Source organism: Diabrotica virgifera, chromosome 3 (genome assembly GCF_917563875.1).
Source record: "Diabrotica virgifera virgifera chromosome 3, PGI_DIABVI_V3a".
Lineage (NCBI taxonomy): Eukaryota > Metazoa > Arthropoda > Insecta > Coleoptera > Chrysomelidae > Diabrotica > Diabrotica virgifera.
This window is the reverse complement of record NC_065445.1, coordinates 90,668,023-90,682,345: the sequence shown is the minus strand read 5'-3', so window position 1 is coordinate 90,682,345 and position 14,323 is coordinate 90,668,023. Positions and strand designations below refer to the sequence as shown.

At 32.2% G+C, this 14,323-nt stretch overlaps 1 protein-coding gene and 1 long non-coding RNA gene across 5 annotated transcripts in view; one reads left to right on the top strand and one right to left on the bottom strand.

The window, feature by feature from the left end:
* Window positions 1–9,692, bottom strand: part of LOC126881913 (actin-related protein 2) — a 53,784-nt gene extending 44,092 nt beyond the window's left edge. For 2 of the 4 annotated variants that reach the window (XM_050646643.1, XM_050646646.1), the window contains exons 1-3: window positions 9,437–9,692; window positions 9,273–9,383; window positions 9,185–9,199 (exon numbers count right to left, since the gene is read on the bottom strand). In XM_050646643.1, the coding sequence (XP_050502600.1) occupies window positions 9,185–9,199; window positions 9,273–9,383; window positions 9,437–9,484 (174 nt within the window). In that variant the 5' untranslated portion in view covers window positions 9,485–9,692. The remainder of the gene's footprint in view (window positions 1–9,184; window positions 9,200–9,272; window positions 9,384–9,436) is intronic. The other 2 variants (XM_050646644.1, XM_050646647.1) reach the window with 2 other exon arrangements.
* A 962-nt stretch (window positions 9,693–10,654) lies between these two features.
* Window positions 10,655–13,739, top strand: LOC126881921 (uncharacterized). The gene is made up of 2 exons (XR_007697056.1): window positions 10,655–12,792; window positions 12,941–13,739. It is a non-coding gene; the product is annotated as an uncharacterized LOC126881921 (long non-coding RNA).
* The last annotated feature ends 584 nt before the right edge of the window (window positions 13,740–14,323 follow it).

Genomic DNA, 14,323 nt, shown 5'->3' with positions numbered 1-14,323 from the left:
CAAATGACATGGCTGAACTAAAGAATATGTTAAAAGTCCTGATGGAACAAATGGGTACACTGTTAAACCTTCTCACCACCGTCGTCACTAAATTAACAAAATGATCAAATTCTTAAAAATAGCTATTTGGAATGCCAACGGGCTAACAAATCATGCTCAAGAAGTTAAAGCTTTTATACTAATACACAACATCGACATAATGTTAATATCTGAAACACACTTTACAAATAGAAGCTATCTGAGAATTCCCAACTATGCAATATATAACACCAAACATCCAGATGGCACTGCACATGGAGGAACTGCAATCATAATTAAGTCATCTATAAAACACCACGAGTTAAATAAGTTTAAAAGAGACTATATACAAGCAACAAGTATTAGCATAGAAGACTGGAACGGTCCTTTAACAGTAACTGCAATATATAGTCCACCACGACATACTATAGCCAAAAATCAATACCAAGAATTCTTCAACACACTTGGAAACAGGTTTCTAGCAGGCGGCGATTATAACGCAAAACACACTCACTGGGGATCCAGGCTAATAACTCCGAAAGGTAGGCAATTATACATGGCAATGGAAACCAACAACCTTAAATACATACAGTAGGAAAAATGAAAGAATACCCATGAATGAACATATAAAACACGCTGTATTTTCCTGTCACCGTGTCACACAAAAAATTGGCCAGCGCAAGTACATGTAATAATTATTGTTACATGTACTTGCACTGGACAATTTTCTTTGTGACACGCTGACAGGAAAATACAGCGTATTTTATATGTTCGTTCATGGGTATTCTTTCATTTTTCCGACTGTATCTACTGGCGAACCCACATACTGGCCCACAGACACAAACAAAATTCCAGATTTGGTTGATTTCTGTGTGACTAAAGGAATACCACTTGAATCCCAGACAGCACAATCTTGTTTCGATCTTTCATCCGACCACTCTCCTGTCTTGGTCATGATATCTACGAATATCCTCGAAACACAACCTCCACCATATCTAAGTAGTAAATATACCAATTGGATTAAATTCCGGGCTATCCTTGATGAGAGACTGGACCTAAACATCCCACTAAAATCGGATGGCGAATTGACGAAGCAGTAAATCAATTAAATAGGATAATTCAGGAAGCTGGCTGGCAGTCAACACCTAAACAACCAAGAACAATCATACACAAAGATTTACCCAACGAAATAAAAGAAAAAATCGCAGAAAAAAGAAGACTAAGGAAAGTATGGCAAAGAACCCGTGCACCCCAGGATAAAAATAGATTAAACCAAGCTACAGCGCGACTAAAAACTTTGTTAAACAACAATAAAAACAACGACATAAAACGATATCTACAAAATCTATCTGCTACGGAAACCTCCGAATACTCGCTATGGAAGGCAACACGAAAGATTAACAGACCACAACTCTCTAATCCGCCTATCCGGGCCAGTAACGGACGATGGGCTAAAAGTAACAACGAAAAAGCTACAGTCTTTGCCAAATACCTGGAGGAAGTGTTCCAACCACATGCCCAAAACAACAACTCTGATGCAGAAGATAATATTCAATTGTATTTAGAATATCCATACCAACTAGAAGCACCGTTGGAGAAATTCACAGCCAAACAAGTTTTCAACAAAATCCAAACAGATATGAATCCGAAAAAGTCCCCAGGGTTCGACTTAATCACTGCAAGAATTTTAAAAGAACTTCCCAAGAAAGGCGTGCAATATTTGACACAGATTTTTAACGCAATCTTAAGAACTGGTTACTATACCCTTTTGTGGAAAGTGGCACAAATCATCTTATTACCCAAACCAGGCAAGCCTGTAGAAGAAGTTAAGTCCTATAGACCTATCAGTCTACTTTCAGTGATGTCAAAGGTATTTGAAAAACTCTTACTAGACAGATTACAGCCAATCCTCGTGGAAAAGCAGCTAATACCCAACCACCAGTTTGGATTTAGACAACAACATGCTACCACCGAGCAAATTCATCGAGTCTGCAATTCCATAAACAAAGCCTTAGAAGAGAAGCAATACTGCTCTGCAGCCTTTTTGGATGTCTCGCAGGCTTTTGATAAAGTCTGGCACACTGGCTTGCTATACAAAATAAGAAAAGTCCTTCCTCTCAACTACTTTCTAATCCTCAAGTCCTATCTCTCCGACCGCCATTTCCTTGTAAAAGTTAAAGATCAGTGCACTAACTTATATCCAATCAACGCTGGAGTACCTCAGGGTAGTGTCCTTGGACCAGTTCTCTACCTACTCTACACAGCAGATCTTCCTACAAGCCAAAACATCATCACAGCCACATATGCAGATGACACAGCAATCATTGCAGCTCACTCAAACCCGTACATCGCCTCGCAACTGCTCCAGACAAATCTCGACAGTATAAATATCTGGTTACAAACATGGCGAATTAAAGTAAACGAAAGCAAGTCAGTACATATAACGTTCACTAATCGAAAAGATACGTGCCCAACCGTCTCAATAAATAATCAAGTACTACAACAAAAGGATGACGTAAAATACCCAGGTATGCACTTGGACCGCAGATTAACGTGGAAGAAACACATATTCACGAAAAGAAAACAGTTGGGTCTGAAACTCAATAAAATGTACTGGCTGATAGGAAAAAGGTCACAACTGAGTTTGTACAATAAAATTTTAGTATACAAGGCAGTGATTAAGCCAATATGGAGCTATGGTATCCAACTGTGGGGATCTGCGTCGAGATCCAATATCGACATCCTGGAGAGATTCCAATCGAAAACCTTGCGCATTACCACAAATGCACCGTGGTACATGCCCAATGAACACATCAATCGTGATCTCCAAATGAAGACTGTCAAAGAAGAAATTGCCAGTTACGCCCAAAAATACGACATCCGACTACAAAACCACCCCAACAGGCTAGCGAAGAACCTAATGAGACCCCAGGCAAACAGAAGGCTAAAGCGCCACACTCCAAGCGATCTACGAACAAGATTTTAAATTTTAAATTTTCAAAAATATTTTATTTATTATAGAGTTTTATTTATAGGGTTTTATTTATTAGTCACAAATAATTTTGTTAAGTACTAAAATTATGATTTTATAGGTTATTGTCACTGGACAGTCTCCTGCAAGTCTCTTTTAATTGTTAAACAATTTACTTATTGTAATCATTATTACAGATTGTAAATAAATGGGATGTTAAAAAAATATATATATATTAAAATCGACTATAATATTTTTTTCTGAATTTTTGCAAGACAGGTATGTGTGCAATTTTCAAGGAATTGCTTTTAAAAATGTAGAGAACACAGTTGGGGGCTTTAATACACATTTTTTTATTTAGTAAATGAAATACAATTTTTTTGATATCAAACTAAAATTTTATTCATAAAGACAGGAATATAAAAATGTTAAATACAAGTATACAAAATATTAATTTTTTGGTAACATCTTTCTGTATTGTTACATGATATTCTCTGAAACAGTTGCCTAAGCAGAGGTCAGGTTTATAGGAACATTCTTGAAAATGATAAACAATATCTTTATGTATCTTATTTTTATTGCATGTCTGACAGTTTTTTCCAAGATTCATGCCGAATCAGACAGCTTTAATATTTCGGAAAATTTTCGGGAGGGGGCGTTTTGTAAATATAGAGGTTTCTAAACTTTGGTGTTTCTGATAACTGGAGTACCCTTAAAAAATTGTCGAACAATATTACCAGATAATTTTTAATATTTTTATCAAACAATCCTGCAAAAATCAGTTTACTGGTAATATTGTCCAACAAATTTTGAAGGGTATCCAGTTGTCAGACGAACCAGAGTTTAGAAACTTCTATACCAAACCTAACTATGTGAGCCACTGAGCTGAGATGCCATCTATGAATAGAATTTACCTTTAAAAAAATTAGGACAAAGTTTTCTTGATCTCCTGAAACTGTGTCATCTTTAAATGTATATTATGGACATCACCATATACATAGCAAAAGGGTTAAAATAAGATGATTGCATTGAAAACGGTAGTACGAAAAAGAACAAGAAGAAGACCAAAGCTGGGATACATCAAACAAATAGAATATGATATAACAACCTTAAAAATAAAAGATTGAAAAAAAGCACAAAACAAATCAGATCAAATCACTAAACAAATGATGATTTTGTATTAAAATATATTCTTTGTACTCCATCAGTTGTATTTAATTATTATAATCACTTATTTACAGCATATAACTAAAAAAAATTTCAACTAGTAAACACTCAATTTAGTCTTCAGACAGTACAGTAACATTGGTAATGCACACAGAAGTATAGGTTAATTTTTGAAGAAGGACATAGTGTAGTATACCCATGTGTAGTGTAACAAAAGTGCAGTATACTAGAAGTACAGTATCACAATATTGACAAAAATGCACATAGTGCCTTTACCTCCAGCATACAGATATAATATACAGTAAGATCCACCATACTAGACACATGGATAGGTACCTAATTGCTATGCTTATGGGCTAATCCGGTCCGTTCTCAGATGTGACTTTCAGCCCTTTCATGTTACTGTCAAAAGACTATTCAAAATAATTGTTTTTTCATAAAAAATATTTAATTAATAGTATTATTACTCTGCTTTCAAATAACTTTATTCAAACACCAAGAATATTACAACACTTTAAAACTTTTACAACTTTAACAAAATGACAACTATAAATGTCAAAATTAGATCAGCTGTATTTAATACAGCTGATCTATTATTTGTCAACTTTCTATGTTAATATTGTTTTTATACAGTTTTCTAATATAGTTTTTATACTAATTAGACAAGGCGGAAACGGCGGGTTCGTTGGGAAAAATATTCCCATGAGATATTTTTGCATAATCACATTCGTGAGACATCCCAGAATAAGATTCAAGAAGTCGCCCACGAGAAAAGTGGGCCAATTTTTTTTAACAATTTGTTTTTTAATCAAATTGCAAAAATCAATAATTTTGCCCGGAATATTTTTTTTTTAGGTTTTTTGGACCATTCTGGACAAAAAAGGTCTCTTATAATTTTTCTCTATTGATATTTTTCGAGTTATAAGCAAGTTAAAATTTGAAAAACGCGAAAATGGCCATTTTTAAGGCTTAATAACTCGGTCAAAAATTATTATTTTGAAAGTCAGAAAGTGACTAAATCAAAGTTTAAAGTCGCCGTTACATGCTCCTGAAGAAATCTGTGTCATTAATTTACTACTAAGCTGTTATTTTTAATTAATAACAATGAGTGGTTGTATCGTATTGACGCTGGTGTAAATGTGAGTGCGAGTAAGATGCACAATTGGACTGCTGGAATAGCTTCTCTCTCGCACTCAGCATTTACAGCCCAGCACACGTGCATGGCGCTTATTATTTTTACTTAAAAATAACAGCTTAGTAATAAAATAATGACAAAAATTTCTTCAGGATCTTGTAGGGGGGGCTTCAAACTTTGATTTAGTCATATATTGACTTTCATAATAATAACTTTTAACCGAGTTATTAAGCCTTGAAAATCGCCATTTTTCGTTTTTTTCAATTTTAAATTGCTTATAAGTCGAAAACGATCAACTTTAGAGAAAAATTATAAAAGACCTTTTTTGTCCAGAATGGTCCAAAAAATTAAAGAAAAAATTGTTCGGGTCAAAAATATTGATTTTTGCAATTTGATTAAAAAAAATTGTTAAAAAAAATTGGCCCACTTTTCACTTGGGCGACTTCTTGAACCTTATTCTGGGATATCTCACGAATGTGATTATGCAAAAAAATCTCATGGGAATATTTTTCCCTTCGAACCCGCCGTTTTCACCTTGTCTAAATAAAATTAAAAATATACTAACAATGTATGGGATTAGCCAGCTAACTGCTGAGCCCACCAGAATTACTAATGTAAGTAAAACTCTTCTTGATTATGTGTTAGTTAATCAAAATAATTGCGTATCTGATGTCCATTCTTCACCTGCAATTACCGATCATTCAGTAATTTCAGTGAATTTTTCAAACTGTATTAATAACTTTACTAATTTATCAAGATCTTTTAGGAACTTAAGTAGTACTAATATGAATAAAATTAAAACTGATTTGATTTCATACCGTTGGTCTTTGGATAATGTTGATGTAAATATTTTATACCAAGAGTTTCATGATACTTGTGGTAGAACATTAAATAATGTAGCTTCCATCCAAACGTGTAGTTATAGGAGTCACTTGCCATGGTTTGATAATGAAGTAGCCAATAAAATTAGAGCTAGGGATAGCAGCTACAAGGTGTTTAAGAATTCTTTGGGTCAAGAGAGGGATAATAATTGGTTAACTTTTAAAAAACTTAGAAATGAGGTTGTGAATGTGTTGAAAGTCAAAAAGGACCAATACTACTTTGATAAAATTGACAGAAATAAAAATAACTCTAAATTAATGTGGAAGACTTTAAAAAAATTAGTTAACAGGAACGGTCGGGATTTTCCAAATAATATAGAATTTGAGTTTAATGGTCAGAAAAGCATATGTCATGATAAAGTGGACATTGCAAAGAATTTTAATTTGTATTATGTTAATAGCATAGAGGATATAGTTAACAGTATGGAATTACAAGATTCTTGGATTAACGTTAATAGTAATTTATATTATGCCCTTTACAAAATTTAAATTAATATCACTTTCTGACCTAAGACACATCATTAACTCTCTTGATAGTAAGTACAATCCACAAGACATTCTTTGTAGTAAAATGATTAAAGAAGTACATATTTGAAACCATAGGTCATGTTATTTTAAATTTAATTAATACTTCCCTAGATGGTGGCATTGTTCCATCTGACTTAAAAATAAGTACAGTTGTTCCTATCCCTAAAGTGACAAATACTATTAAGTTGAGCGAATTTAGACCTATCAACATGTTACCGGCTTTGGAGAAAGTATTGGAAACGGTTGTATACGAGCAAATTCTTGATCACATAGATTTGAACCATATTTTAATTAATCATCCATCTGGTTTTCGTAAGAATCATTCATGTGAAGCGGCTGTTCAACTCTCAATATGTAAATTTAAACAAGAAATAGATAGAAATAATTATACAGTTGCAGTTTTTCTAGATCTTAAACGAGCGTTTGAAACGATTGATAGATACATTTTATTGGATAAGCTAAAAACCTATGGCATTAATGGAGCTGTTCTGAATTGGCTAAGGAACTTCTTAACTGACAGAAAGCAAAGAGTAAAAATCTCTGATGTATTATCCGAAACTGTCAGTAATAACGTTGGTGTACCGCAGGGTAGTGTACTTGGACCATTGCTTTTTATATTATATTTAAATGATATAAATTTGTTTGTGAACTGTGAATTTATTAACCTTTTCGCTGATGATACCCTTTTGGCTTGTAGCGATAGTTCTATTGAAGGGGCGGTTGACAAAATGAATCACGTTTTATGTTCAGTGTCTAAATACTTAAAACTTAATAAACTTAAATTAAATGTAAGTAAGACAAAAGCCATGATAGTTACATCTAAATTTAAGTACAGGAGTCTTAATACTAACAATATAATGTTAAACATTGATGGGGAACCAATTGAACTAGTGACACAAATTAAATATCTTGGTTTTCAATTAGATAATACTCTATCATTCGACAAGCATCTCAAGTATATGTGTAAAAAACTAGCACAGAAATTGTATTTCTTTACAAGAATTTCTAAGAATTTGTCACTTCAGTCAAGGATCACTGTATATAAATCGATAATCCAACCTCAATTTGATTTTTGTGCATCCATCTTATATCTTTTAAATCTTAACCAACTAGCCAAATTACAAAAATTACAGAATCGTGGAATGAGGATCATTTTACGTACAAGTAGATTAACACCTGTCACATTGATGTTGAATACTTTGCAGTGGTTTTCGGTATCGCAACGTCTTTTTTATTTGACCATGATATAGATTTTTAGAATTGTACATGGATTGGCACCTAAATATTTTCTCGATCTTGTTAGTTACAATTCAGATATTCACCCTTATTTTACGAGAAATTCTAATAATATTTACATCAGCAGAACCAATACTACAGGTGCTATGAACTCACTTCTCTATAAGGGTTTTGATAATTTCAATAAGTTACCAACGGAACTCAAGTTGAAGACCTCAATGAACATGTATAGGAAAAATTTAAAGAATTATGTTGCAAATCGTATTTAATGTCTCATGTGGCTTCTAAATGCGTTTTTTAACTGCGTGTAGTTTAGTGTAATATTTTGAGTAAGGTAGTATTTTTAATGCTTGTATTGTAATGGAATATTTTAAGTGTTTTTTTGTTTTATTTTTATTATTATGACTTTTAATTTAAATTGTTGTATACATATCATAAAATATCTCAATTTTAACTGTATATTAGGGTTACCTAATTTTGAATAAATTCTTCTTCTATTGAGTTTCTATACATTTTCTGACATTCTAAATGTCATTAGACATAAAAATAAACATTGCAACAAGTAAAGGGTCCAGTACTGTAATAGCTCAATGTTCCTATGAGTCTAGTATGGTGGCGGCTACTGTACCTATATGATAAAATAAATTAAACTATTTAACTAACTTTAAATATTAAAAGCACTGAATTTATTGTTAAATGACAATGAAGTAACCATAACTATCACTCACGCTTTTACAGAAATTACTAAAAAATGATATTAAAAATCTCAAAACATTGCAGATTAATTAGTTAAATAAATTTCTTAACCATAACATTCATTTTATAGGAATGTGTGTACTTTCTGAATGCTAAAATAAGTCTAATTAATCACAATTTTTCTACAGAGATATGTCATAATAAAGCATTGTGTATATTATTATGAATGTTGAGATTTCATCTAGTTTGAGTCACTTGCTATTAAATAATAAAATAATTTGACATTTGTCTTATCTGACCACAGGAAATATGTTAAATTTAGTAACAGACTGTAAACACGACTCTAGTTTCCTACTGAAGCAGGATACTAAAAGCTGGTTATAGTATTTAAAACTCCCTCAAACATTGTTCGAATGTCTCTTTTAAAAAACAAAAGGGATGGTGCATAATCAAATGTTGTGAGGGAGGATTAGACTAAAAAACAGATTACAAAGGAAATTAGAAAAACGGTAAAACTGAACATTCTAAGAACATTAAACATGTATAACTTACATCTACATGTAAACCCTAAAAAATAAGTAAATGTCATGTAAATATTTCTGTATCTTTTTGAGCCATCTATATATAAAAAAAAGCTTACCTTAACTTCAATATCACCTATTTTGTTGACTGCTCTAATTATGGGCCTTCCTACCATTGAAGGGAATATATAAGCAGGGAAGTTACTGCCGGCATACCCACACTTAACGAACTGAAAAATGGGGGCTCTAGAATATTGAAATTAAGACGGTGTCGGATACTTACCCCAGTACCATTATCACATACAATTACTTTTCTACCTTCACTATCCATTTTAATTAATACTAAGAAAAACAACTATCTACTTATTTATTTCTATTATCAACATTAAAATTAGTCAACACCACACCTCTCTCCACGAAACATGACACAAGCTCAAGCAGAGATAAATGTCAAAGTCAAAGTCAGTTATCGCCAAATGTCAGAATTGTTCTGCAAAGAAGAAGAACAATGTGCAACAATGGCCCGATTGTACATTGGTGGCTTAAGCGATCGCTTAGTTGAACCGGGTTCAATTTTGAGCGTCGGTTTAACTTCATTCGGGTTGTTCAATGCCAAGTTCAGTTAAGCCGAGGTTCATACAAATTTTGGTAAGGTTGGCAACGTAAGGCATGCGTATTCAAAGCAATTCCCGTCAATTCTCGACATAAATTTTCCCGCCATTTATATATTATTATTTGGTTTTTGTCAATATAATTCTTTTATTACTGTTATTAGTTTAATCGGTATTTTCTATCGTTTAGTTTATTAGTTTAATCAATTTCCTACGTTAAATTTGTGAATAGACCATTTGAATAGGTAGATATTATAAGTATTAGGATATTATTGCAATGTGTTTATTTTCTTTTTGTAAAAAAATGTTTTTATATAAGTGTTCTTTCTACACTGGACCCAAAAAAACCTTCCAATTTCACCTCTCAAGAAGAAATATTGGTATCTTTATCCAAATAATAAAGCAGAATTGTACAAAATATAATGAAACAAATGGCCCCCAAAATTTTAAAGAAGTTTATCAAAGCCATTGATTGTAGCAGATAGTAAGATATTTTTATAAATATCTAATAGTTGTTGTATGGTATTAGTTTAAATTTCTAAATTAACAAAGTATTCATGCACAAGATTTTCAACCTCTTACTACGTTTGACAAATTATACTCCTCATGATTCTCTAGACTATATTCGCGATTGAAACGGAATATAGAGGCCAGGTCGAATGCAAGAAAATGGCCGATATAAATGGTATATACAAACATTCAATTGAGGAATAGAACAATACCGATTTGATTTAAAATATTTTAATGTACTCATAATGCTGAAATTTACTAAAAATTTCTTAATAGTGACCAAATTCCATTCAAATCAAAAATTTTCTGGTTTGTTTATACCATTTATAGTAGTTTAAATTTATTCCACCAGAGGTCAGCTACTTTGTTTTTCATCGCGAATAGACAGTTAGATTTTCTAAATTTTTGGCTAATGCCAGTGCTACTTTTTCTTCTTATTTATGTAGTATGGGCAAAGGGTTATTAAAAAGCATTGCAATATTGTGTAACATTGATGTTCCAATTACAATTGAATGGGTCTGCCGAAAAAAGTGCCATGTGATTCGTTTTTAAGAAATCGGACAAAAACTGTTAAAATTATAATAATGGTAAATTTATACATCTTAAGGATTAGTAATTAATTACTTCAGCTTAGTACCATCTGTTTAATTTCAGTACTTAAATTACATCTCAACTGAACTAACTTTTCTTCGTCATTGATATTTTATGGACTTTACGGTCTTTAAATGTACCTATATTCTTCTTAATATAATAGTCATGCTTTGACTGGCTGATCGACATATAGTCCATGCCATTAAAAAAGGATTAGTAATACAGTACAGTTAGTTACAAACTGTATTAATAACTAGCCCTTAAATGTATAAATTTACCAATATTCCAATTTTAACAGTTTTTGTTCGATTTCTTAAAAACGAATCACATGGCACTTAACAATTGTTATTCGGTAGACCCATTCAACTGTGTCTATATGCATTCTCATTGTGCCTCATTAAATAAAATTTCAGCTTGTGATGAAGGATTGCGTAAGGGTGTTATCAGGTTTTCTTGACTCTGTAACCACTATCACCAACGAAGATACTAATTCAGTCTTCACATTCTCTTCTCATAAATATTGTAACTGTTTCCAGCTATGATTTCAAATTCACTCAAAAATGTTAATTTGCCTTATTCTAGGGAAGTAGGTAGGTAATTTAAATAATTTTAGAAGGTAAATTAGTTTGTAATCATTATTAAATAAAGTGATATGTACCTACATAAGCATGGTACAAATATAATTAATTTAAGGTTTATTAATAAATTATGTACATTTAATTTAATAAATTAACAAAATCGTTTTCTACATTTGCTTCAAAATCATTCACAAGTTGCAAAAAGGAGCCTGTTGCTTAAAACCAGTGATATGGGCCCACTTCACTGCACAAAACCTTAATTTAAGATTTAAGGCAATAAAAACCATGTTCTTAGAAGATACAGCTTGGTTCTTGAAATGTCAATAACAAATTTGCCACTTGTTTTCGTTCTCGTTCTTACCTATCTGTTCGATTTTTTATTCTATGAGCAATACTAGTTTCATGCAAATAGTGAACAGCATCTTAGATATCCAAAATCTTGCAACAATTCATTATCATTCCATTTTTCAAAATGATTTTCTCTAGACCTACACTGTTTCTGTGTTCTCCTTCCTTCTACAATATTTACCATTTCCAGAAAATCTTCATTATTAGTTAAATTTTCAATGAGGTTCATTTTTAAGGTGTAAATATTATGATTTCCGTTGACAATGACAAAAATGTGAGGTTAAAAATGCTTGAACCAGCGTTAAACCGTCGAACATCGACCGCTCAGCTGAACCCGGGCTTAAACCGAGTTCAAGAATTAAACTTTGTATGTACAACGCACTTCTTACCCTGAACTCGGTAATGGCGCTGAGCCGGAGTTGAACTTCGATTGTACAACCGGGCCAATATGTTTTAAACTTTGATGTATTTGGTATTTTAACTTTAATTAACAGACTTGTATTTTCCTAAATATTAAAACTTACTTATAAAGTAAATATCATTTTACGACAAAACAAAAATGAATGTTATTAGAGAGTTATCAAGTATGAGAATACGGTAACGTTATATAGTCCACTTTACATCAACAATAAATTGGACAAGAAATTGACCAAGTTATTCAAGGCCAAATTTGACGTGTAAAAGCACACTTTGACATCTAAGTTTGTTCGTTATAAACTTCACGTGAAGAAATTGATGAAAAAGAAAATTGTTCTATTTTTTCATTTTATTTGGCGTGAATTCAGTGTCACCAACCTGTGTCCATTTGGCGGGAAGTGGAAGTAGAGCTTTTTGTTTATTATTATTTGTTGAGGTTGAGTCTTTCATGTTCATGACAACCTAAAAATTTTGATTGGAAAATGCATATAAGATAAGGGGGTGGAAAAATGGAAATTAGTGGCTTTTTTTGCAGTTGTCTGTTAGTTTTGCTCTGGCTGGGTCTCTTTTGTTTAAACAATTATGTAAGTATTATAAAAACGTTTTCAATTTTCTGTATTCTTTAGGAAACGAATTATTTATGCATATTATTACCTGTAAATAGTAGCACCTATTTCTTTTGATTTTTAATTGTAAAGAATAGAAAAATTACCATTCATTTTAATTTTTTAGAATCAGCTGAAAGTGGTCTACAAAAAAACCAGGAAGGAAACGTATTATAGCCTTGTTGTGGCTATGAAAGGCAAAAGAAAGATACCTATAAAAAGTGTATTGACTAGTTGGAAGAAACTCCAGATAATAAGATATTACTTTATAAACAAATATCAAGACCTAGGAATGGAACCTGGATAATATAGTCATCAAGAAGATAACAGGAAGTCATGAGCAACAACAACTTCATAAGTATGAGAATATTGAGGAAATCCAGCTCCTCATATCTACTACTGGACAAACTAGAAGATTGAAGAGGACAAAGCCTTTTGAACTAGTTTGAGTGATAGTTGATAGTGAAAAGCAGAGCGTAGTGCTTGTGTGCCTGTGTATGTTAGAATAGTGCACGATCTTGTTAGATTAGATAAGAGACGCTATGAGGTAAGCTCTTCATTTTAAGGAACAGTAGTAATTTAGGTTAAATTAAAATTGCTCATTGGTCAGTTATGACCAGATTGTAATTCTCTGATGTTTGTCAAAAAGGTCTTAAGTCAGAATTGCACATCAATAATGTTTTGATGATTTCTGGACCATAAAAAAAGTGTTGCAGACTTAAACTGTATGTACCAATAAAAAGAGCCGATTTTTCTGGTCCAGAAATCATCAAAACGTTATCGATGTGCAATTCTGACTTAAGCCCTTTTTCCCAAACATCAGAGAATTGCAATGTACAATTCAATACAAATGAATCATCATCGTAGTGATGATTATGGAAAAAAATATATGACAAGATTTTGTGCAATAAAAATGTTTATATTTATCAAGGATGTATTATTTGGTATGGCCACATATACTTCTGGTATATCGTCGGTGATGTGACAATACCTCCTATCTGCTTTTTCATGAATTTTGTAGGAGACGAAAAACCATTTTTAGGGTCATCTCTGTTTTCACATGTAAATTTTGACATGTTTTGTAGTAAATAGATAATTGAATTTACTACAAAACATGTCAAAAAATATCATATGAAAACAGGAGGTGACTGTAAAAAAAGTTTTTAGTCTCTCTTACAAAACGGTTAACAGAGGTCACAGTTAATAGAGAGACAGATAATCGAGGTTCCACTGTATAGTGAAATTTGGACACCCGACACCCCATACAAATTTTATGGGAGTTTTGTTCGTTTAAACCCCCCCAAACTTTTGTGTAAGTTACAATTGAATTATTATTGTGGTACTATTAAACACAATGTTTTTAAAACTTTTTTGCCTCAGTACTTTTTTGAAGTCAGTTTTTATCGTGATATTTTGAATATTTGTCAAATCCACCACATATTTGTATATGGTTAAGTACGATTGTATACCCTATTCCACGAACATACGCCTGTTTTGGTTTACTTTGACA